Source organism: Capra hircus, chromosome 2 (assembly GCF_001704415.2).
Source record: "Capra hircus breed San Clemente chromosome 2, ASM170441v1, whole genome shotgun sequence".
Taxonomy (NCBI): domain Eukaryota; kingdom Metazoa; phylum Chordata; class Mammalia; order Artiodactyla; family Bovidae; genus Capra; species Capra hircus.
In genome coordinates, this window is record NC_030809.1 from 14,247,147 (window position 1) to 14,271,707 (window position 24,561).

The 24,561-nt window shown below is 41.9% G+C and overlaps 1 protein-coding gene across 2 annotated transcripts in view; it reads left to right on the top strand.

The window, feature by feature from the left end:
* The window catches only part of KHDRBS1 (KH RNA binding domain containing, signal transduction associated 1), a 35,674-nt gene extending 13,607 nt beyond the window's left edge, over positions 1 to 22,067 (top strand). Inside the window, exons 2-11 of one of the 2 annotated variants that reach the window (XR_001919038.1) lie at positions 165 to 289; positions 1,445 to 1,561; positions 2,710 to 2,856; positions 5,513 to 5,646; positions 6,427 to 6,628; positions 7,119 to 7,186; positions 7,975 to 8,033; positions 10,517 to 10,709; positions 13,317 to 13,376; positions 21,744 to 22,067. Coding sequence is in view for 1 of the 2 variants with exons in the window: in XM_005676716.3 (XP_005676773.2) it covers positions 165 to 289; positions 1,445 to 1,561; positions 2,710 to 2,856; positions 5,513 to 5,646; positions 6,427 to 6,628; positions 7,119 to 7,186; positions 7,975 to 8,033; positions 10,517 to 10,614 (950 nt within the window). In the remaining variant the exon portion in view is untranslated. Of the gene's footprint in view, positions 1 to 164; positions 290 to 1,444; positions 1,562 to 2,709; positions 2,857 to 5,512; positions 5,647 to 6,426; positions 6,629 to 7,118; positions 7,187 to 7,974; positions 8,034 to 10,516; positions 11,867 to 13,316; positions 13,377 to 21,743 lie in introns of those variants that run through there. The other variant, XM_005676716.3, reaches the window with a different exon arrangement.

Below are 24,561 nucleotides of genomic sequence, written 5' to 3' on the forward strand. Positions count from 1 at the left end.
TTTGGTCCTGTCTTTATTTGAAATTAAGGCACTAGTCATCTGAACTATTCATTAATATTTGGTCTCATTACACAGTATTCCCTCTTACTGCTTTAAGTAGACTCAGAATTTTGCCTTTATTTAAAAGAACAAAGCTAAATTAAATTTCTGTTTGTCCTATTCAGAAATTGAGAAGATTCAGAAAGGGGATTCAAAAAAGGACGATGAGGAGAATTACTTGGATTTATTTTCTCACAAGAACATGAAGCTGAAGGAGAGGGTTCTGATACCTGTCAAGCAGTATCCCAAGGTAAGGGAAAGAGTGCCTCATTTCTTTGAGTTGGCTTCGTAGTATGAGAATGTGTAGTATGTGGTGTGTCTTGTAGCACCAGCTGTAACAAAAGATTTGCAGAGGTTGTGGGCCTGGTGAAGGTTCTGTCCCATGCTTGTAATGACTGTATCCAGCAGGCAAGACACAGAGGCCTGCAACTAAGAGCATAACTACAGCCAGGAAGGAAATGCGACCATCTTTTTATTATCAAAAAAGGAATTTCCTTCTCAAATGTTTGTTTAGCTTCAAGTTTAAAGGAAAAAAATTGAACCCTAATTGTTCTTTGTCGAAAGATTGAGCTGAAGTTTAAATAAAGGAAATACAACACAAATCCTTGTGACACAACGAATAAGTTAATTTTATTTCTTACTCAAAGTTTTTTGCTCTTGTTTGTTTTTGATTTGGGGTATACTGCTTGTGGTATCTTAGTTCCCTGACCAGGAATGGAACCTGTGACCCTTGCAGTGGAAACACACGGGTTTAACCAGTGAACCACAAGGGAATTCCCAAAGTTTCACTTTTAAATAAATGGTTTCTACTACTACTCCTTTTAAAAAAACAAACCAACTAGTTTTAGTCAGACCAGTACTACCAAAGGGGGGTACCATATTGTCTGTTCTGTTCTAAAGTAACTGCCTTAAAAACGTTTATGTATGTTAAATTACAAAGAATTGTGGAGTGATAATTTGGAAAGAGCACCATACTACATCAGGAATTCAAGTTCCAGAACTGCCACTTTGCAGTTTTGTGCCATGCCATGCTCAGTTGCTCACTCCTGTCCAACTCATTGTGACTGTAGCCTGCCAGGCTCCTCTGTCCCTGGGGTTTTCCAGGCAAGAATACAGAAATAGGTTGCCGTTTTCTCCTCCAGGGGTCTTTGCAACCCAAAGATCGAACTAGCATCTCCTGCATTGGCAGATGGATTCTTTACCACTGAGCCACCCAGGAAGCCTCTTTCCAGTTGTATAACCTTTGGCTAATCAATTCTATCAGTACCACTTCAGTATATCCTTCAGTAAAATGGGAGTGGTTAGTACTCTACTTCCTTTACAGGAAGTATTGAAGATAAATAATACATGTAGAAATATTTTATAGGAACATACACATTTAGAATCTGTCTTTATTTTCTATCAGTTCAATTTTGTGGGAAAGATCCTTGGACCACAGGGAAATACAATCAAAAGACTGCAAGAAGAGACTGGTGCAAAGATTTCTGTGTTGGGAAAAGGCTCAATGAGAGACAAAGCCAAGGTAAGCTCACATTAATGAGGCAAGAAGACACCCGAATGCCTTCCAGTAGCCTAGAGTCCAGTATGGATACCTTATGGAAGCTAGTTCTTACGTGTGTACTGAAAGTGATTCCCTTAAATTCGCATTGGATGTGAGAGATTATAGACCAGTTAATTTACTTTGGCAACCTGAGAAGAACCTTGGTATGCCCTGGTGATTGTTTTCTTTCTGACTTGACTGTGTAGTAATGGAAATAGCAGTAGCAGCTTTGGCCTTAGTAAGCTTATCTAGGAAAACTTGGAAGGGGAGGCTGAATGTACTGAAACTTACCCAGCTAAAGACACTAAATGTGAAGAGCATTCTGTTTCCAGTTAGTGTGGAAAAATGTGAGCAATAGTGTTGTGAGTGCAGGTGAGTTTGAGGATTAGTTGGCTGGTTTGTTTTATAGCCAGCTGGAATGTGAGGCATGCTAAAGGAAGATGTCACAGAAGGAACCATGAGAAATCCTGACAGTAGAACCCAGGCATAGCCCTGTATTCTTTATACTCTCTCTAAGTGTGGAGAAACTTCCCACCAAAATAAAATAGTCTTAGCTTTCTAGAATCAGCCTTTTAGATGGGATATAACCTGCTCCAGCCTAAAAACTTACTCTTTCAGGCCTCCTTGTATGCAGCCTGATTGATGAACATTTAGGGCTGAAGTATAATACTCTATTTAATGAGGTGTACATGAGATTTTTTTCTCTCTATTGTGACTTTTTTCCTTCTCTATACAAGCAGATCAGAAGAGCTGGTGATTAACAGCTCTACCTGGGGTTTATTAATAAAAGCAAATGCCTGGCAATTAATGAATGAGTGGTTGGATGCTTGGCAAACAGCCGTTATCCGAATGGAGACTGGAATTACATTTGTCTCTTCTGTGCCTTCTAATATGAGCTCCAATGAACACACCAGCAATTCAGAACAACAGTTAGCTTTTAGCAGCAGACCAATCGCAGGTTTAGCAGACTGTGTAAATTACTGTACTCCAGAGTTTACTTTTTTCTTACACTTTACTAGGTTTTTCTTAGGTGTTGGAGTCATTTCTTACTGTCCCTTTGGCCTAATGGTAAAGGTGTCATTTTCTCCATAGTCCAAGTGATAATGTTGTTTTTGTGCATTTTCCCACAGGAGGAAGAGTTGCGCAAAGGTGGAGACCCCAAATATGCCCACTTGAATATGGATCTGCATGTCTTCATTGAAGTCTTTGGACCCCCATGTGAGGCTTATGCTCTTATGGCCCATGCTATGGAGGAAGTCAAGAAGTTTCTAGTACCAGTAAGGAAATCCATATCCTGTATCATTTGAGCAAGAGAAAACTAGGATCTTGTGCTTATTGCTAAGGCAGGGGTTCTTAACCAGGGTCTCTGCATAACCTGAAATTGCATATCCAGTTCTGCATTTATGTTCGTTTTTCTGAGGTAGGCCATTACTTGCACCTAGTTCTCAAACCACTGTGCCCCGAGGCCACTCTACCAGTCCTAGTTTTAATGTGATTTTAGTTGTATGCCAGTATCTTTTGTCAATATCTTGGATCCACAGTATGTCTTGGCATTCCAACATTTGGTTAACAAAGATTTAACAAGGTCTTCAATAAATTAAGTATTTTGGTGCTAGTATGGAACCAGGAGGTTATGATAGAAAAATGGTGAAGGTGGTTGTAACCCCCCTGCAGTTAAGGGGTTATAGTGTAGACTCCTGAGAGTCTAGATGATGATAACAGTATCATCTAGTCTGATGATGTGTTATCTGGCCTCCAGTGTTAATGGGTTAAATTCTGACCTGAGTGCATTCAAGACTCTGTCCTGGAGGAGTTTACTCAAGTAGAGTTGATTTGAAGGAGGCATGATGGTTGTAGGCGTTAACTGTTAATGACATTAAACAGATTGGTATATAGCTTCTTTCAGAATGTATTTAAGGCCTTGGAAGAGTTGGAACAGACCAGGTTACCTGTCTTCCTTATTACCACCTGGTCAGAGGTTATTCATTCTTTGAATAAGTAGGAAATGATGACTTTCTGCCTTTTGACAAGACCTGGTAATTTTCAGAGTTAACATACTACTTAGTGTTCAATATTTAATAACCAAAGAAGACTCTGGGACCTTAGGAAGCATTTGGAGTACTATTCAACTAGAATTGAGTAAGCATCATAGTTTCATCACTGAGAAGAGATGATACATAGTTCTTGGTTTTCTTATACATGTAAAATGACAGAGTTGGAACTGTCAGAGGATGTGAGAATTGGCAGAGCAAAAATATATAGGCAGTGTGTCTCTATAATGCTGAGCTCCAAGGATTCCAGCACTGTCTCAAATGTCTAAGCTCTGCTTCTAAGTATGTCGTCATTAGAATGTTCAGCTTGAAACAGCATATTTAAAATACCCTAGAAAAAACTCAGAGCTGGTAAATTTTCCCTTGAGGGGCGTCTTTACTCTTTGAGGTGTGTACTGAAGCATCCTGAGCCATCCGTTTTCTGAAGAACTGCAGAGGAATGCCCATCTTCTCTTTATCATTAATGTCAGCATATTTCTGAAAAGAGCTACATCTCTAAGACTTCCATGTAAGTGGGTCTTCAGAAAAGAAGCCTACCAAGGAGATCTGGGTTTCCTCAGTGTTGCTATGGCAGCTAGAGAAATCTGAGCAAACGGCCCATCATTGGTCACTTGATTCTCTAATGTGAGTCTCACGCAGTAGAAATGTGTAAGGTAGGAAGAGGTGAAGAGTCAGGGGGTGGAGGTGGAGGGAGCATCTCTGTGGCGACTAGAATCTTCTAGAAGCTGTATACACCTGGGATATATAAAAGTGCACTAAGTATTGAGACTGAATGACTCTCATCAGGAAATATGTGAAAAGATTTACAAATGGCATTTGACTCGGTTCTTCCTCCTTGTAAAGAAAACAAATTAGCCTGTTTTTGCATCCGTGACCAGAGCCCTCCGTTTTCCCCTTAGAGACTGGTACAGTAGGAAGAGCACTGGACTGGGAGCTTTATCTGAATCATCTTGGACAAGTTATTATATCACTTTTTTGAGCCTCAGTTTCCTTGTTCATCCCAAACATTTGTTAAGTATCTGGTAGGTGCTGAATACTATGCTTGGGTCTGAAGTTACAGAAATGGTTCTTGAAGAGGTTATAACCTAGTGAGAAAGACAGACAGATATTTTTTAAATGATGTGGTAAGTGCTTAGAGAAGATTACATTGTGCCATGGGAAAAGAGAGAGGAGTTGGCATCAAGAGAAAGTTTTTCAAAAGAGGTAATACTTTTGATTAAATCTTACAAGAATTAGAGTCCTTCAGGTGGACCAAAAAAGGCAACAATATATTGATTAATTGATACATTAATGATTCAAAGCCTTGATTTTGGAGATTCTGAATTAACATATAGAATCTGCCACTCACTAGCTCTATGTCCTTATATTGGTTGTTTTATGCTTTCTGAATCTGTTTTCCCAAATGGGAAGATCTGCCTACTTCAGGATTATTTTGAAGATTAAACTGAAAACCCTATATAAGGCTGATTATATGGTACCCAGCTGTAGAGCTTAATTAATGGTAGTGGCTTTTATTATTCTAGGAAAAGGAAACTGTTTGCAAGAATGGATGTGTATGAGTATGCCGTGTTCTGAACTGCAAGTTGTTCAGCATGGCTTGAAAGGAGGTTATACATGGATAGAGGATGGAAGTGATCTGGAGAGCTAGGCAGGGACCACATCTTGAAGAACTTCATCTGAACGATGAGGGGCCTACCATCAAGATTTTCCTCAAAGAGGTGACAGGTAGCGTGCCATTTGACTTCAGAGAATGAACAATCTGAGATTTCATCTGGGCTTTCAGAGTTATTCTTCACATCCAAGGCTCATGTGGGCTAGATGACTTCTCAGCAGAAGGTAGAGATGTTGCACAATACTCCTTCTCATTATCTTTTATCCACAGGATATGATGGATGATATCTGCCAGGAGCAATTTCTAGAGCTTTCCTACTTGAATGGAGTACCAGAGCCCTCCCGTGGACGTGGGGTGCCAGTGCGAGGCCGGGGAGCTGCACCTCCTCCTCCACCTGTTCCCAGGTAAAAATAATAGAGACAGCTAGAAATGGGATGGAAATCTGACTGCTAGTACCATTTCTATCTTCCTGCTGCCCTTATCTCCAGCTTAGAAGGGGTCTCCGGATGTGTATGTTGCATCAAGAGTAGAGTTCTAGGGTGTTCCCTGGTGATCTAGTGGTTAGGATTTGGCACGTTCACTGCTGTGACCCAGGTTCAATCCCTAATCAGGGAAACTGAGATCCTGCAAGTCATGTGGCACAGCAAAAAAAAAAAAAGTGGAATTTTAGATCTTGGTTACTTTGGCTGTAAGCAGGGGCAGCAGTCCTGCCGAAACTGGTGTTTGTTTTTAACTTTTGAACAGTTTTCAGCATTTTTAAATGGTGTCTGACTTTAGAATTTTACCTTTGCTGACTGACCTTTATGGACTATTCAGACTCTTAAGACAGACTGTCCACTAATAATATATTAGCAGGTCCACCATGGGCCTGGGGAACCTTCCAGAATGGGTCCTTTACCTACCTACACATCCCTCTGTGTTTTTGTTTTGTTTTGTTTTGGCTGTGCTGCACAGCTTGTGGGATCTTAACTCTAGGACCAGGAATTGAACCCTGGCCACAGGAGTGACAGCACTGAGCCTTAACCACTGGACCCCCAGGGAAGTCCCCATTCCTCTGTTTTGATAATAGTCAACTTAAGGCATCATAAAATCTCCTACTTGGCTCCAGCATTTTAAGACAAGTCTGAACATGAAAGTAGCCTATTTATTAAAAATATCCATTTAAAATAAACTCTTTTTTGCAGGGGCCGTGGCGTTGGGCCACCTCGGGGGGCTTTAGTGCGTGGTACACCAGTGAGAGGAGCCATCACGAGAGGTGCCACTGTGACTCGAGGGGTGCCACCCCCACCTACTGTGAGGGGTGCTCCAGCACCAAGGGCACGGACAGCAGGCATCCAGAGAATACCTTTGCCTCCACCGCCTGCGCCAGAAACATATGAAGAATATGTAAGACGTTTGGACCATGTGCCATTTCTTAATAGCTAACAGATTGTCAGAGGAAGTTGAGTGACAGGGCTTTGGCCCTTGATGTAGGTGGCAGGAACTGCCTATAAGGTTTAGAATCTGCCGCCTTCTGTTGCAGTAATTGTTAAACTATGAGAGAAGATTTTTCCATTTTAAGTATAATTTACTATATACATATGTAGATGAAACAGGAAATAAGCTGTGCCTTGATGTGTAGTGTTTTAATAAGGGGACTCCCCCTACTACTATTGATAATGCTGATAAAGTTCAACCTTGAACCTTATTTCCTGCCCAAGCTGAAAGGGTTTTTTTAATTTGATTGATCGTTTTCTAAACCTTTCTCTCTTGACTATTCCACAACAGATGTTAATACTTTAGAGGGAAATTCCATGTTCTGTTCATTCATAAGCCCTCCATATTACCTTACCTACGTTGTGTGATTTTGACTTTTTCTGTTTCATTTCGTTTGTAGGGATATGATGATACATACGCAGAACAGAGTTATGAAGGCTATGAAGGCTATTACAGCCAGAGCCAAGGGTGAGTCAGGCAGTGGAATTGCTGTTTCATGTCCTTGGGATATAGAGGGAGTTGGAAGAACTGGGAGATTTAGGCAGAACAAATCTAAGGAGCAGATGGATCACCTTTGCAGAGTGTTGCCTCTGCTTGTGACATCTGTAAGGCACACACCTGGATCTGCAGATTTGGAAAGCTGTGAATCTTAAATTATAATGCTGAATCTGGGATTAGCATATGAAAAATTCCTTAGCTGTGACTACATGGGAACAAAGGGAAAATGCCTTAAAATTGTTTTGATTAGTTATTTTAAAATGTCACAACTACATTAAAGTTGCATAGAAGTTTAAAAGGGTACTAGATTCCCATTACTTAACTCAGATTTTTTCTGCTCTTTTTTTAAAAAACATGTTTTTGTGTATGTGTATATATGTGTCTTAATTGTGATGGGAAAGGCCTCTCATAATTCGGCAGTGGGGACAAGACAGTTCTTTTCATATTTGCTTATTCTCTTCCAGTGAGCCCTGTGAGTGTGTGTGTGTACACTGGTTAACACTGAGCTTTTTGGTTAAGCTTCTTCACTTTAAATTATGTGCTATTCATTTTTCTTTGCTGTAGTTGTCATAATTTTTAAATGAGTATCTAGTATGTACATGTTTTGGAAATATTTTACGTTTGGAGATGGGGGTAGAATGAACTTTTGTTTGTTTTGCACCCTCAGTAAAATGACTAAAATATGGAAGCATTTGGGAGAAAGGTAAAACTGAAACATGGTTGCTGTATAGCTCTAATACTCTGTCTTTGGCTTTCAGGGACTCAGAATATTATGACTATGGACATGGGGAGGTTCAAGATTCTTATGAAGCATATGGTATGTCTTTATTTCTGTGGTGGGACAAAATGTGCAAGTAAGTGCCCAGGAGAATGCTGGTGATGGGATTATTGGGGGTCAGGCAGTCATACACCTAAGGAGAAACCTCAAAAAGATCAACATGTTGATAGACGTGACACTAGAAATCCTGCTCTTATTTAAATCGTGTGGTGTGTAGTAGAAAGAAAGACTGCTGAAATGAGTTAGGTGTACTCTTGGATGGCTAAGCAGATGTCCTAAACTAGGGCTAAGGTCCAGGTTGACTGGTTGGAGCAGCAGGCTTTTTGGCTGACACTGACTTTGTTTCTGCTTTAGGCTGGGAGATGGCTAGACCTGGGTTATGTTGCTGAGCCTTTGCTGCAAGATACCTAGGCCACATTGATGGATAATAAGAATGGAATCATATCCAACTTCTCTGACCCACCTCATTTTTAAAAACAATTTTGGATCTCATTGTAAAGAATCTCAGTGTAGAGGATATGCTAGCTGAAAGAGACCCAATGACAAGAGCAGTTTGAGGGCAAGAAGGGTGCCTGTTAGATTAGAAACTGGGGACTGGAGCCGGTTCAAGACGGTTCAACTTCCTGACTGTCTTGGAGACATCTCAACTTAGTCCTTAATCCCAAGAGAGCTATAGATGCTGGAATGGCAGCAGGACCAAACTGCCTTTCCTGAGGCCTGGTTGAAAACACATTGCTCAAGCGGTATCCTCAAGAGCCAGATATGGCCCTGTGATAATTGGCCCCAGAGGGAGTGCCGTGTGGCAGTAGATGCAGAGAGAGCAGCCTTTTAAATATGAGGTGTTTCCAGCATACCTGTGGGAAGTCCAGAGACCTTGGCAAGGGACTCAGCAGTTGACAACTTAAGATAGTAGTTGACAGTCTCCCTTACACCTAACTGAAAAGAAGAAAGAGCCTCTTAGGGTTCCCACAGGTAGACTCCTCACCTCCTCAGCATAGTATTTTGCAGCCAGTCAGCTGCTTGTCCAGGGGAACAGTTTTTACCAGCTCTAGCTAAATGGTCCTGGACAGTTGCCATCTGTAACACTGCACTGCTCTGCTCATATGCCACTGTTTAGAAGGGTGGTATGATTGCCCCAGGGTATTTCCCATCATCGGTGAGCAGTACAATGGGACCTCTGTAAGTGTTTGACTAAATTACATTTCTGTTTTGCTAGAAAAAAGGCTGCATTGCAACAGGCAGGCTGCTCCTTGTGCTCCTGGTATGATGCTGCCATGGTTAATCTGTTCTGATTTCTGCCTTTATAAACAGAGTTAGAAAAATATACTGCCTTATTGGTACAGTAAGAAGTCACTTAGAAAGTGATGGACATGTCTGTTGTACTAGAGGTATAAACAGGCTTAGATAGCAACTTTACATCCATGTAGGGGTTTTAGACCTAGAATGATGGAAACAGATGTTTGTGAATGCAAAGTGAAGTCAAGTGAAGTCGCTCAGTCGTGTCCGACTTTTTGCCACCCCGTGGACTGTAGCCTACCAGGCTCCTCCGTCCATGGGATTCTCCAGGCAAGAATACTGGAGTGGGTTGCCATTTCCTTCTCCAGGGGATCTTCCCAATCCAGGGATCGAACCCGGGTCTCCCACATTGCGGGCAGACACTTTAACCTCTGAGCCACCAGGGAAGCCCTAGAGAAATAGCAAGCCTGGGTAAAGTCTGGGGGTGAGCGGAAAGAATAAACTTATAAACACAACTCCCGTTCATGAGAGATCAACTCTAAAAGTACATGATTGTTTTTGCTATAGGCTTTTCCCTGACACAGAGGAAAACCATTTGAGGATAGCAGTCACGTTGTCTAGCTTCTCTGGACTATTGGCACAAAAATGAAATAATGAATTCTCCTAATGAGTGCTGTTGACACATTTGATTGTACTTCCCACCGCCAGAGCAGTGGGCCAGCTCTGCTGGTGGAGGGTTCTTGAAATGTGACCCTTGCTTGCTCTTCCCAGGGAGCCAGAGGATACTTCTTCACAGGCAAATCTGACTTGCTGTTGCATGGAAAGGGAGCTGCCTCTGTTGCTTTCAATCTGAAAGACTTCCAGAAGTTGTCACCTTACTTGAGGCTCTCTCCTGAACTGCTTTGAAAATAGGAAAGAGCATTGCAGCCCCAGTGAGATTGATTTCCTCACTGTCTGAAGCAAGGTGTTGGGTTTATCCAGGTTTGGGGGCTTGAATATAGATCATGCATGTTGCCTATGGACAGCTTCTTTCTTGGACATCACCGCAAGTCCTTTCTGAACTGTTTGCTTCTGGCCATCCACTCAGAACTGCCCTATACCTGGGAAGTTGCCTGAGCTGCTTGGGAGGGAGGGCGAAGCAGAGTAAAAAAGTAACCACAGAGGAGGTGGCAAGGCTTTGGAAGCAAAGCAACATGTTTGGTGATCTTTACCAGGTGACCTACACCTGTCCATTCCAAAATGCCATTGGCACATGGTTTATAAACTGTTCTTGCTTTTCCCCACAGGCCAGGATGACTGGAATGGGACCAGGCCGTCGCTGAAGGCCCCTCCAGCTAGGCCGGTGAAGGGAGCATACAGAGAGCACCCATATGGACGTTATTAAAAACAAACATGAGGGGAAAATATCAGTTATGAGCAAAGTTGTTACTGATTTCTTGTATCTCCCAGGATTCCTGTTGCTTTACCCACAACAGACAAGTAATTGTCTAAGTGTTTTTCTTCGTGGTCCCCTTCTTCTCCCCACCTTACTCCATTCTTAACTCTGCATTCTGGCTTCTGTATGTAGTATTTTAAAATGAGTTAAAATAGATTTAGGAATATCGAATTAATTTTTTAAGTGTGTAGATGCTTTTTTCTTTGTTGTTTAAATATAAACAGAAATGTACCTTTTATAATAAAAAAGAAGTTGAGTAAAAAAAAAAAAACACAAACCTGTTAGTTTCAAAAGTGACATTGCTTGCTTAAAGGTTCTGAAGTTAAGGCTTGTTAACTTTCTCTTAGTTTTGATTTGAGGCATCCCGTAAAGTTGTAGTTGCAGAATCCCAAACTAGGCTACATTTCAAAATTCAGGGCTGTTTAAGATTTAAAATCACAAATGTTAACGGCAGTAGGTGCCACCATGTAAAAGTGAGCTCAGATGTCTCTAAAAATGTTTCCTTTATATAAAAAAACACATGGCGGTTGAATCTTAAGGTTAAATTTTAATATGAAAGATCCTAATGAATTAAATAGTTGATGCAATTTTTAACGTTAATTGATTTAAAAACAAAACAAAATTAGGTTCGTAAAACTGAATTTTTCATTACGTGGGTTTTGAAATCTAGCCCCAGACATACAGTGTTGAGAGATACTTAGTGGGAAGTAGTTTCTAAAGAGGTTGATTTGGGGAGAGGGGCTGGCCACTTGAACTGAATTTGATGCAGAGCTTTTTAGTCATGAACAACCTTTCAGTAATAGTTCTAATAATTAACATTTCAGTATTTCAAAAGACACAGTATTTTGTCCATCTGAGATCCTACACTCCATGAAAAACTCACTTGGACACTGGGGCCAAAAGCTGGTGATATCCTTAAGTTGACGGTTGTCAATATTGAACTGTTCCCAAGGAAGTTAGTCAAGTATGTCTCAACACTAGCATGATATAAAAAGGGACACTGCAGCTGAATGAAAAAGGAATCAAAATCCACTTTGTACATAAGTTAAAGTCCTAATTGGATTTGTACCGTCCTCCCATTTTGTTCTTGGAAGATTAAATGCTACATGTGTAAGTCTGCCTAAATAGGTAGCTTAAACTTATGTCAAAATGTCTGCAGCAGTTTGTCAATAAAGTTTAGTCCTTTTTTAATCAAAGTAAATGTGATGAATTGTCATTTTTTTGGGTGGACAATAAAATAGTTTTCTCTTTCAAATAAACTTAAATTAACTCTAAAGTTAATGGGCTTGTTAAAAGTTGGAGACATTCTTAAAAGTGGTTGGGGGGGATTTTATTTTAAGTTTACCAAAAAAAAAAGTTTATGAGTTGTTAAGTTTTAGTTTAAAAATAACCAAAGCTTTTTCACCCCCTGGAAGTTGTTAAAAGAAGTTTCATCCAATCCTTATCACAAGCTCTGATCTCTGGAGAGAAGAATCAAACTAAGCTAAAACTTGGATTGGTTTCCATACATAGGCCTCAGTATTTAAAGTTCCAGTCACTCTAGTTTGCACCTTTTGTAGAGCCCCTAGGTGGCCCTCAGTGTGACACCAAATCATCTCTGTGAGCTTGGAAAGGGATAGCACTTGTCGGTAGATGATGACAATTCAGCAAACCCTGGGTGCCCTTAAGGGTTTCCCTTCCAATCCCAGAAATGCTGTTAATAAAAGAACTGGGCTGGGGCAGGATCTGGTGTGAAGCCTGGCTCTGTACCTTCTGAGACCAAGAGAGGAAATGATGGAATTGGTTGACCCTGTTTCCGCTCCTCTACATTAATTATTAGGGTTCTCATACCTTCCCTAAGGGAGCAATCTAAACTGCTCGGGGGTGAAAAATCCTCTTGTATGAAGTGCCAGGCTGCCTGCAGCAGTGCATGATGGACATTTTTTTTTTCTTTTTAAAACACACCAACAAAAAAAATGTATTTGTAGATTGTGATAAAGTGTAAATAACTGAATTTTCAACCATGGTTTGAAGTCAGCTTTCAGGGCATTATGTCTTGTTTTGATGAAAAGAGATCACTCTATACCCCCCTTTTTAAAGGAAAATTATCGCAAGAGAATCAGGATGTGTAAAGCTAACATGCATCGCAAAAAACCAAAGGTAACCTAAATGTCTGATTTTAATAGCACATATTTCTCTTTTACATAAACTGTGACAGCAACTTGCATAAACAATTCTTTAGCTGTTAATTTTAATGTTAAAACTTTGCAAAACTTGTTTAATAAAAATAGCTGTAAAAAGAAAAACCATATGCTGCCGCATAAATTAGCCATAACTCTTAATAATCCTGCCCATCACAAGTGAACTGTAATGTAACCTGGGCACAAAGTCTGACATCTTAAATGACACATTGTAAAATTTCAATGACTGTAGTTTAGATCTGCTGCTCCCCAAAGTAAAGCTTTCTGCTCAGCTATTTTAAAATGTACAAGGATTATCCCCTATTAGGTCCCCGTATTGATATTCACAATGAAATGTTACTTAAAATTTCTTTAAAGTTGCATGTTTCTCTCCTGTAATGTGTAAACTGCATGCAGGATCTCTATCTTTTATTTTGTATGTCTTTAAAACTTCCTCTTCAAAATACTGATCTCTTACTTCTCCATTTTCAGGTGGTTGAAAAGTTCTGAGGCATTTCCTGGAATAGAATGGGTAGTGAAGACCCTTGTCAGGTATGTTAAGGTGGCTTTCTATTAAGGATATTGGACTTTTATCCTAACTATAAAATGGTTGTGCCAGGTGGTTTATGCATATTATAGTATATTTCAGTACTTAATATATATACAGTGATAGGAAACATATTACTTCCCAAAGCCACTTATTTCATTTAAGATAGCTCCATGTATTAGAAGTTTTCTTTCATTTTGAATGAGTTGCTCTAGTGACTTAAACTGATTCTACTTTAGACCACTGAAGGAATATCCTGTCATGTATTTGAAGATCATTTATGTTTCTTTCCCAGCTTTAAAAGTTACTTGTTAGACCTGCTAGATCTGATTTTCAAGAAAAGCTAGAAATTTGGATTTTATATACTGCCAGTTGTTTACTGCCTGCTTCGATTTGTGTCAGTCCTTGTAAAACATCTGTGCCACCCAAGTGCTGCCCATCACTTGCCAGTTTGCAGCTTCTGCAAATAGGTTCAGTTCAGTTCAGTTCAGTCGCTCAGTCGCATCCGACTCTTGCGACGCCGTGAATCGCAGCACGCCAGGCCTCCCTGTCCGTCACCAACTCCCGGAGTTCACTCAGACTCACGTCCATCAAGTCAGTGATGCCATCCAGCCATCTCATCCTCTGTCGTCCCCTTCTCCTGCCCCCAGTCCCTCCCAGCATCAGAGTCTTTTCCAGTGAGTCAACTCTTCACACGAGGTGGCCAAAGTACTGGAGTTTCAGCTTTAGCATCATTCCTTCCAAAGAAATCCCAGGGCTGATCTCCTTCAGAATGGACTGGTTGGATCTCCTTGCAGTCCAAGGGACTCTCAAGAGTCTTCTCCAACACCACAGTTCAAAAGCATCAATTTTTCGGCACTCAGCCTTCTTCATAGTCCAACTCTCACATCCATACATGACTACTGGAAAAACCATAACCTTGACTAGACTGACCTTAGTCAGCAAAGTAATGTCTCTGCTTTTGAATATGCTATCTAGGTTGGTCATAACTTTTCTTCCAAGGAGTAAGAGTCTTTTAATTTCATGGCTGCAGTCACCATCTGCAGTGATTTTGGAGCCCAAAAAATAAAGTCTGACACTGTTTCCCCATCTATTTCCCATGAAGTGATGGGACTGGATGCCATGATCCTCATTTTCTGAATGTTGAGCCTTAAGCCAACTTTTTCGCTCTCCTCTTTCACTTTCATCAAGAGGCTTTTTAGCTCCTCTTCACTTTCTGCCTTAAGGGTGGTGTCATCTGCATATCTGAGGTTCTTAATATTTCTCCTGGCAATCTTGATTCCAGCTTGTGTTTCTTCCAGTCCAGCATTTCTCATGATGTACTCTGCATAGAAGTTAAATAAGCAGGGTGACGATATATAGCCTTGACGTACTCCTTTTCCTATTTGGAACCAGTCTGTTGTTCCATGTCCAGTTCTAACTGTTGCTTCCTGACCTGCATACAGATTTCTCAAGAGGCAGGTCAGGTGGTCTGGTATTCCCGTCTCTCTCAGAATTTTCCACAGTTTATTGTGATCCACACAGTCAAAGATTTTGGCATAGTCAATAAAGCAGAAATAGATGTTTTTCTGGAACTCTCTTGCTTTTTCCATGATCCAGCGGTTAGCGCCTATTAATACAAACTAAAAGACATGTTAGGATTATTGAGATATAATTCATATACCATACTATTCACTTGCTCAGTGTACAGTTCAGTGGTTTTCAGTATATACAAAGTTGTACGGTCATCACCACAATCAATTTTAGAAAGTCTTTATGACCTCAAAAAGAAATACCGTGTCCATTAAACCATTTCCCACAGTCCTCTTATCTTTTCTAGGTCTAAGCAACCATTAATTACTTTCTGTCTCAACTTGTTTATTCTAGACACTTCATAAAGTGGAATTATACAATATATAATCCTTTATGACTGGCTTCTTCCACTTGAGAATGTTTTCAAGCCATATCCATGTTGTAGCATGTTGTCAATACTTCCCCTTTTTTGTCAAACACTGTTTTATTATTTGCATGTACTACGTTTTATTTACTGCTTTAGCCAATATGAATAATGCTATGAACATTCATGTACAGAGTTTGTATGGACATATGTTTTTTGTGGGGTTTTTTGACATGTTTTTAACTTTGGGGTTATATATCTTAGGAGAGGAATCGCTAGGTCATGTGGTAACTCTGTTTAATTTCAAAGAACTGCCAAACTTTTTTACACAGAAACTAAACCATTCCTACCAGCAATGAGGTTTCTAATTTCTTCACATCCTTACCAACACTTACTATTTTTCTTTTTGTTTATTATAGCTATCCTATACGATGTGAATTGGTATCTCATTGTGGTTTTGATTTGCATTACTCTAATGACCAGTGTTGAGCATCTTTTCATGTACTTATCCACCATTTGTCTTATCGTCTTTAGAGGAATGTTTATTTAAATCTTTTGTCAATTTTTAAATTGGGCTATTTGTCTTTTCATTATTGAATTATAATTTCTTCATATATTTTGATGCTGGACCCTTATCAGATATGTGATTTGCAAGTATTTTCTCCCATTCTATGAATTGTCTTTTTATTTTCTTCGAAACATGAAGCAGTTTTTCATTTGATGAAGTTCAGTTTGTCTGTTGTTTTCTTTTGCTGCTTATGCTTTTTGGTGTCATAGGTAAGAAGCCCTTGTCTCTTTGAAAGACCTAAAGATTTATATCTTTTTCCTTCCAAGAGTGTTATAGTTTTAATTCTGACATTTAGATCTTTGATCTATTTTGCTTTAATTTTTGTATATGAGGGGGAATTTCACATTCTTTTGCATGTGGATATCCAGTTGTCTCAGCACCATTTATTGAAAAGACTTTTCTTTCCCCTTTAAAGACCGTGGCATTCTTACTGAAAATTAGTTGACCATAGAGGTATAAATCTATCCCCTTTGAAGTTGGTATTACTTAAACTGATTAATAAAATTTGAGGCATACAGCAGCTACTCAATAGCTGATTAGACTATTTTGGCATCATTAAGAGCTCATCACTGGTGGGTCTGGCATTTGATCCCAGGTATGGATGACTCCAAGTCATGCCTGTAACACTGCAGGCTGCTAACGTGGAAACGAGGCTGTTCTAGCTACCATGCCTGGCTGTATGTACTTCTCCAGAGGCTCAGAGGCTGAGCCCGTACATGCCCTTCCCCCACCATCAGCCTCCTTTGCTTCTCTCCCCATCTCCTTCCAGGGTACTCATCAGTGACACTGCTGCTAAAGAAACTCTCTCACCCTTCCTTATCTAGGGATATGGCAGCATTCAAATAGCCTTAGGGTTTGTCCACTCTTACTCTCTCTCCCACCACTTGCCACCTCCTGTCTCAGACTAAAAATGTAGGTGGAGATGGGTTAGCAGCCACTAGGGCTTTCTGGCCACCAAGAGTGAAACAGACTCAGACCGTGTTTTATTTCAGGAACAGCAACCTGAGAGTTAGGGCCTGTAAGGCTTCTTGCCTGCATGTGCAGAATGCTCCTGAACCAATTGAACTAGGAGGATAAGGGTGGTGCTGGTGGGTATTTTGCTCATTTGTTTGAACCTTAAGTAATCCCTCCTGATCGCAAACCCTGAAGCTGTATGTCACCCAAAGATCAAGCAGCACACGGACTCCCTCTTGATATGTTGTCGTGCTTTGCATAAATCTGTACAGGCTACTGTTTGCCAGCAGAGTTACTATTAACTTTAATATACATTTTAACTTTATCTCATTTTATTACTTGTTTATTTCCATTATTGATCTTGACCCCATTTTTAAAAATCACTATTTTATTTATGGCTAAGCTGGGTCTTTTGTTGCTACACATGGGCTTTCTCTAGTTGCAGCAAACGGGGGCTGCTCTCTAGTTGCAATGCATGGGCTTCTCCTTGCAGTGACTTCTCTCGTTGTGGAGCACAGGCTTTAGGCACACAGGCTTTAGTGGTTGTGTGTGGGCTCAGTAGTTGTAGCTCACGGGCTCTGGAGCACAGGCTCAATAGTTGTGGCGTACAGGCTTAGTTGCCCTGTGGCATGTGGGATCTTCCCTGACCAGGGATTGAGCCCATGTCCCCTGCATTGGCAGGCGGATTCTTATCCGCTGCATCACCACAGATAGCCCCATTGACCACCCCCCCTTTTTTTTTTTTAGAGAAAGTGACATAGAGAAAATAGGCAGCTTTGCCAAGCTAAGAGACAGAAAAAGTTAATTTGACTATCTACTGTATGTCTGTTTTTATAAATGAGGCAGCTGTTACTAGGGGAGGTAAAGTAATTTACCGTAGTTGCGTAACAAGTCATGGAGGAGGTACCCATTAGCATTTTGTACACCAAAACCCATTCTCTATGCCAAAAGCATGCTGCTGCTTTAAGATAAACACCATATTTCATTGACACTGAGGGCATGTGTTATGAGATGCATCATGAAATAGTGCACAGAAAGAAAAAATACTGTCAGTTAACCTGACAAAGTGGTTTGTTTTCATGAGTGTTAAAATAAGTCCTGATTTCAGAAATGATAAAATCAGAGAAAAAAGGTCATTATTGCATTTTTGTCAATTCTAACATTCTTTACTGTATGCCATTCACTATCTTCTCCACCTGAAGTAGCTATTTTATCCCATTTTTACACAGTTTAACACACATTTTTCCATAATGGCAACTAGCTTTGGAACCTCTGGGTGGGTTATCCTCTCCCAGGCTCAGTTTTTGTTTAATTTTTATTATTTATTTATTTGGCTGTGCTGGGTCTTAGTTGCAGCATGTGGGATCTTCGATCTGTGTTGCCGTATACAGATCTTTAGTTGGCAGCATGCAAGATCTAGTTCCCTGACTAGGGATCGAACCCAGGCTGTCTGCATTGGGAGCACAGAGACAGTCACTGGACCACCAGGGACGTCCCAAGTCTCGGGTTCATCATCTGTAAAATGGGAAGATAATATTTATTTTACAGTTATATATTTAAAATTTAATACTTACTTTACATTGTTGTGAAGGTTGGGTGAGTTACTGTATAAAACACTCAACAGGACATGTGCTAAGCACCTATATAAACAGGCTGGGAGAGTAGGTTAGTGCTGATTTTGAAAAGCTAAATTTTAGTCAAGGAATTTGGACATTCTCCTAAAGTTTAAGGAGGTATTTTAAGGCCTTAACCAGGAAAGTGACTTGAGCACACTTGTGTTTGCCCTTGCGCTGGTGAGCTGGGGAAGAAAAGGAAGCAGATGGTAAATACTTTCCATATATGCATCACTCCTTTGTGGGAGAGCAAAGGAGGTATTCTCCCCTCCTCATGCCTGTCTTCTGCTCCCTCTTACCTAAAAGCCTTTTTCAGAAAGAATAGCCATCTCTCCTCTCAGATGTTTGGGCTATTTGAGGGAGGGATGTTAGGCCTTCACCATACGTTGAGGGCATCATGCTATATACTGTCATTTTCACCCACCCTGTGAATTAGAGACCAAAACTCTCTGAGTCTTCACTGATGAAAACCACACTCTTAAGGAATTACTAAGCAAAGCTTTGCTTAACCACTTTCAAGTCTTGAATGAATGAAGTCTCTGCCACCATTTCTGAGCTAACTGTCCAGGGAGTATCATATTGCAGCATCTAGGGCAATTCTTACAACCTTGTGAAGTGAGAGTTATCCTGGGAAACTGACATGCACTTGTTAGGGTGACCACGGGGTCCATGAGCTAGAGTCCAGACCCAAGTCTCTCTGCTCCTGGTCTTTCCTCTGCATCTGCAGTGGCCACCAAAAGATTCGCTTACACTGGAAGTGGTTCCCAGCTTTGATACATGGGTTGGGTGGTACCCCTAGCTTGATTTCCAGATTCCTAAAGTTAAAATTTAAGATCCTTCTTTGCCCTCCCTTTTTCTCTCTGGACCCTCATGTACCTCTTGCTCTTTGAATTGTTATTGCATGTTTAAAGCTAGCAGGCGTCTGATGAATATTTAATAGCCTTGAGCAGACAGGCTGCATAGAGCTGTGTGAGGCTACCGCTGTTGGAAGGAAGCACAGTGCACTGCCTGAGTAGCATTCTTTTGTTCCCTATCTTTACCCTTGTAGGCCCCTTGGGAGCAAAGACCTGTGGTGGGCACTGCACCCTAGTCCTGTTGTGGCCTGATGGCTCCCAGTGAGGCTGCATTCAAGCAGTAGACCAAACCCATTTGTTTGGTAATGAGGAGCAGATATATTCACTGACCTCTAAAATCAATTTTCTACCCCTCCGGCTGTATGTCTTCTACTCAGTAGCCTGCTATGGGTCTGGGGCTGAGCATGTGTTCTTTTCCAGTGTTCTGCCAACTGTAGCTCTCTTTTTAAAAGGAAAGAACTTTGTATCTGGAAGGGATTTGAATTTCATGACCATGCTGCTGGAGGTTAGGTCCTTGACATTCCTTGACTACAAATCCAGCAGCTTCTCAGCAATGAGTCTACTTCTCACCCCCAGCCTAAGCTGTGCTGGTTGTCTTTGGCTGTATCTCAGGAAGGAATGAGCAGGTTGGAATTTTTATACAGACACACAAGCTATCACAGTGCTTTTTCCTCACCTAGACCAGGGGAGCTTTTTGCTTCAAAGAGGCTTTCTCATTTCCCAGTCAAATTGGGAGAGGTTGTGTGGACTCCTGAAGAAAGACAGCCCATTTGAGGTGTTTCCAGGCAGAGTCCAGCTAGGCTCTCAGCCCAGATTAATCACCAAAGTAGAATACATTGCTGGAAATTTGGGTACTGTTCATGCTCCTAATACTGCATTAAGATGCCTGAATTAGCTCTGGGGCCTGCATTAGACCACCGCAGGGTAGCAAGTCTCCTCAGCAGGTACGTAAAGCATTTGAGCCAGAAGATGGAGATACAGAGCTAATTCTTCTCTGCTCTCTTTGGACTCCATCAGCCTTCATGCTTCCTACTTACGGCCTCGCTTTAGGTACAAAATGAATGCTCCCAATCTCTCAGGGTCTCTGGGGTTGGAATGTAGGAAGCAAACTCTGCATCTGCCTTTGAAAAAGAGAAATACCTGGTGTTCTGATAATGATTCTTCATAAGCTTCTCTCAGAGATCAGTATAAATGACTCCTCTCATTCTTTTATTTTTTTAATACATTCACTATTATAAACTGGGACAGCTACTATGTGCTAGACACTGGAGAGTCAATGGTAAGTAACATAAAACTAGTCCCTGACCTCATGAAGCTTATAGTATATGTGGGGACACAGACACTAAACGTATTAATCTCTTAAATAGCATAAATCACCTACATTGTGATAAGTGCTATGAAAGAAAAGAATGGGTACTGTGAGGACATAAACGGGGGCTAACCTAGCTCTTAGAGTTTCCTTGAGGAAATGTTTAAGCTGACATCTAGAGTCAGAGTTAACTAGACAGAGAGTTTGGGAGATGGTCTAGGGAAAGGACATGAAACACGTTCTAGGCAGAGAGTAGGGCTAAGGCAGCTTCAAGGTGAGGTAGGAATCTGGGCCTTATGCTGTGCTCATCACTGGAAACTGTTGAATTCAGTAGTCAGAGGTAAGAAGTGGCACAGTTAGATTTCTACTTTTTAAACTTCATTTGCTCCTGAGTGGAGAATGGGTTATGGAGATCTACAAGGAAAGCACTGAGGAAGACCTACACTAGGGTGACATCAGCAAAAGTGTCAAAAAATGAATGGATTCAGGAACTTTTAAGAGAGAGAATGAACATAATTTGATGATTGATTAGGTGTGGGAGAAGAGGGCCCCAAGTTACTGGCTTGAACAACTGGGGGATGGTAGTGCCGTTTCTTTTTTTTAAGATGAGCACAGTTATATTCTTTGGCATGAGATTAGGGCCCTGGCCTGTGCCCCAGGCTTAGGATGTCTCTCCTATCCAATTCTCAGTGGATAATGCTGAGAATCGGGGGCTGGGAAGAACCAGAAAAAGTGGACCTTTAAGCCTAGAATTGGGATACCAATAATAGCTATGAGAAGATGCCTGTTTGCTTCCAAAGGATTTAAAACTTTTTGTTAATCTTTATCTTTTTCACATCTCTGAGAGAGTAGAAATTATTTTCTTCTTTATATGGCTAGAGGTTCCAATGCTTGTGTAGTTAATGGCCCCGAAGGTCTAGTTGCGTCTGTCCCAGATCACTCAGCTCAGGCATGGCCAAGGATGGGAAGTGTGAGGCTCCATTTTCATTGCCTGACTGACAGCAAAAAGAGAGCTCGTAGACTATGGACTTCTTTTTCTACCTATCTGTGTACCTAAAACCTTGTCTAGGATGCAGTGAACTGGGGTTGTGCTGTAGGGTGAGATTGAAAGGGAGGCAGAGTGGTCAAATGGGAGCCTGGGAATCCCCCCATTATGGCAGCTTCACGCTTCATAATTTTTTTGCCTGTGTCTTTGCAGCAATCAAAGGACTCCGGAAACCAGGAGAGCTGTCTACTGTGTCAAGGCTGGCCTGAGGGCATTTGCTGAGCACAGAGAAACCCAGGAGAGGAGATCAACAGTCTTTTCCCACCTACCTCTTGATCTGTCTGATTTACCCACAGAAAGTCAGCTAGAGTCCTCTAAGAGTCTCTAGGCCCAGAATGGAGTCCTTAGGGCAACAGGGGATTGTGATGCTAACAATTAAACCTGCTCAGGACCTGAAAGATTGAAGGGGACTGACAGTATCCTCAACATGGCCTCCTAGATGTGAATAAACTGCCAACTCCAATTGTGTCATTCCCAGTTTGCCTGCTTCCCTTTAGTCTCCAGCAGAACTGGCTGGAGCCCGCTACCACCGCCTCCTGTTTCCCATCCTGCCACATGTGTTTTGTGGGTGCCAGCCTTGGACACTTGCAGAGGTCTCCCAGAGAGTAGCTGGTCACCGCCTCTGTAACAGGCTGAGAAAAGCCATGTAAGAAGGTTCATGTACTTTAAAAGGCAGGTTCTTTAGCCTCAGAGCCTGTTGTTTTTGTTGGTTAGTTAAGTCCAAAAATCTCTTGAAGGATAGGGTAGGGCTTTTCCCACTTAACATCTGGACTATATCCCTTCCCCAGCAAACACTTGGCACTGAGGAGTTCAATAAAGGTTCAGTCAAGTGATGATGAATCCCACTCTGGTAGCTTTCATCAGCTTTGAGAGAGAGCCAAAGGAGGTGTCCTGTCTTAACTCCCACTCTCCTTCCAGCTATATTGGGCCAGCTATTTATCTTAATGTTTTATCTCAAAGGATGGGAAAGTCAGCCTTTGCTACACTTCTGGTTTCCTGTGCCAGTGCCATAGGCCCATAGACTGATTTTACAGAGGGCATCTTGAGAGGTTAAAGTGGAAACATCCCACGGTCCACCAGCAGAAGAAGGTGGTGGTGCTCAATCGTGTCTGACTCTTTGCACCCCTATGGACTGTGGCCCACCAGGCTCCTCTGTCCATGGGATTCTCCAGGCAAGAATACTCGAGTGGGTTGCCATTTCCTACTCCAGGGTATCTTCCCAACCCAGGGATCAAACCCCCGTCTCTTGACTTCTGCATTGACGGGTGGATTCTTTACCACTAGTGCCTCCTGGGAACCCCATTTAAACAATACTATTTCACTTAATCCTCCAATCCACTATACTCATGAGGAAAGAGGCTCAAAGAGGATAAATAACTTGCCTAAGGTTAAAAAGAAAACATGCTATCAGTCCCTGCTTTTGACCTTTTGTAACTCTTAGAGCTTTGAAACAGTAAAACATTGTGTTTGAGAGGTTTATTTAGGGTGACAAACCATCCTTGTTTACCCAAGAGAAGATTCCTGGGATGTTGAACTTTCAGTCCTAAAACCAGGAAAGTCCCAGGCAAACTGAGATGAGTTTGTCAGTCTATGTTTGCACCAAGACCTTCAATCCAGGGTTGGCTGCTCAGGCTTCCTTTTCCCTGATTTCCTGGTCTCCTAGGCCTCATCGGTGGCCAGTTTCTTCGTCTAGCATTTGAGGACCTGCTTCAGTCCAGCAGGCAGAGGAGGAATTTGGGGTGGAAGGGTTCAGGAATCAGATGGTATCTTCATCATGGAAAATGGAGGTGCAGAGCCTGGGTCACTACTTGAGAAGCCAGTGCTAGATTCTAGGCGGTCCTGCCTACCTTCCATCCCCAGATACAGGATATGTAGTTAGAAACCATGGATTTACAGGGCCAAAACCAGACAGATCTAGATTCAAACCCTAGCTCCTCACTTAACTCTCTTTTTCTGGGTCTGTTCGCTCCATAAAAGTAGGATGATAATCCAATCCATTGGATGGGACCTGAAAAGCAACTGAAATGTGTGTGAAATACATCCCACAGGGTCTATGCATAATACTGTTCCACACTCAAGTGTCCTTCCTGCCTCTTTGCTGGCTCGTGTTTCTCACCCATTCCTGTCACCTGTCATGTCTGTCACATACTCCCTTTTCCCATTACCACTTGCAGCCCTAGGGATTTTCCTCAGGGAGCCCTGACCTAGTGGGCTTGGCCCACCCACCCAGCTGCCTTGCATGTCAGTCACCTCCCCTTTGAGCAGAGAAGGAATGACATCAGCTTTTCCCCCTCTCTCCCCATTGAAGCCTCTGGACTGTTTTGAGCCATAAATATTTTAGCTGGGCCTTTCTCTGGCTGTTGCCAGGGTGATGGACTCTCAGGGGACTGGGGTGGGAGTGTGGAGGCGGGGCTCCACAGCCTGGCCTAGCTGGAGAGCGGGCCTTGGAGGGCCGGGTACAGGCCTGGCCAAGAGCCAGCGCTCGCTGCAGTAGTTCTGAAGGCTGTTACTCTGCCTGCCTTCCCTCTCCCAGGCCCCTGAGAGCGGCTCCTGCTGTTTTCCAGGCCCAGTTCTGCCCTTGAACGCTGCTTGATCTTGGGTGGATCACTATATATCTCTCGGCCTTCGTTTCAACAACTGTAACAGAAAAGTCCATTTCACCAGTAAGTGGAGAAGATAGGTTTTGTAAAAATCCTACAAACACGTTTGGTTAGTAAGTTGCGATTGGAGAAGCCTAGGGCCCACAGCCCTATCCGATAGACCTACAAGCTGGGGTCCCAGGGCAATGAGGATGCCACTCTAAAGGCTGAGTGTCAGACACGGCACAGCCTCCCACTCTCCCCCGTGCCCCCTGTTCCTCATGCTTTACCCCCAGCTCCTTTTCTAAGGTGCCCAGGCCTAGCTAGACAACCTGGACTGGCACGAGGGATTCTAAGGAATTCGGTCCTTATGAACAGAGTTAATGAAAGAA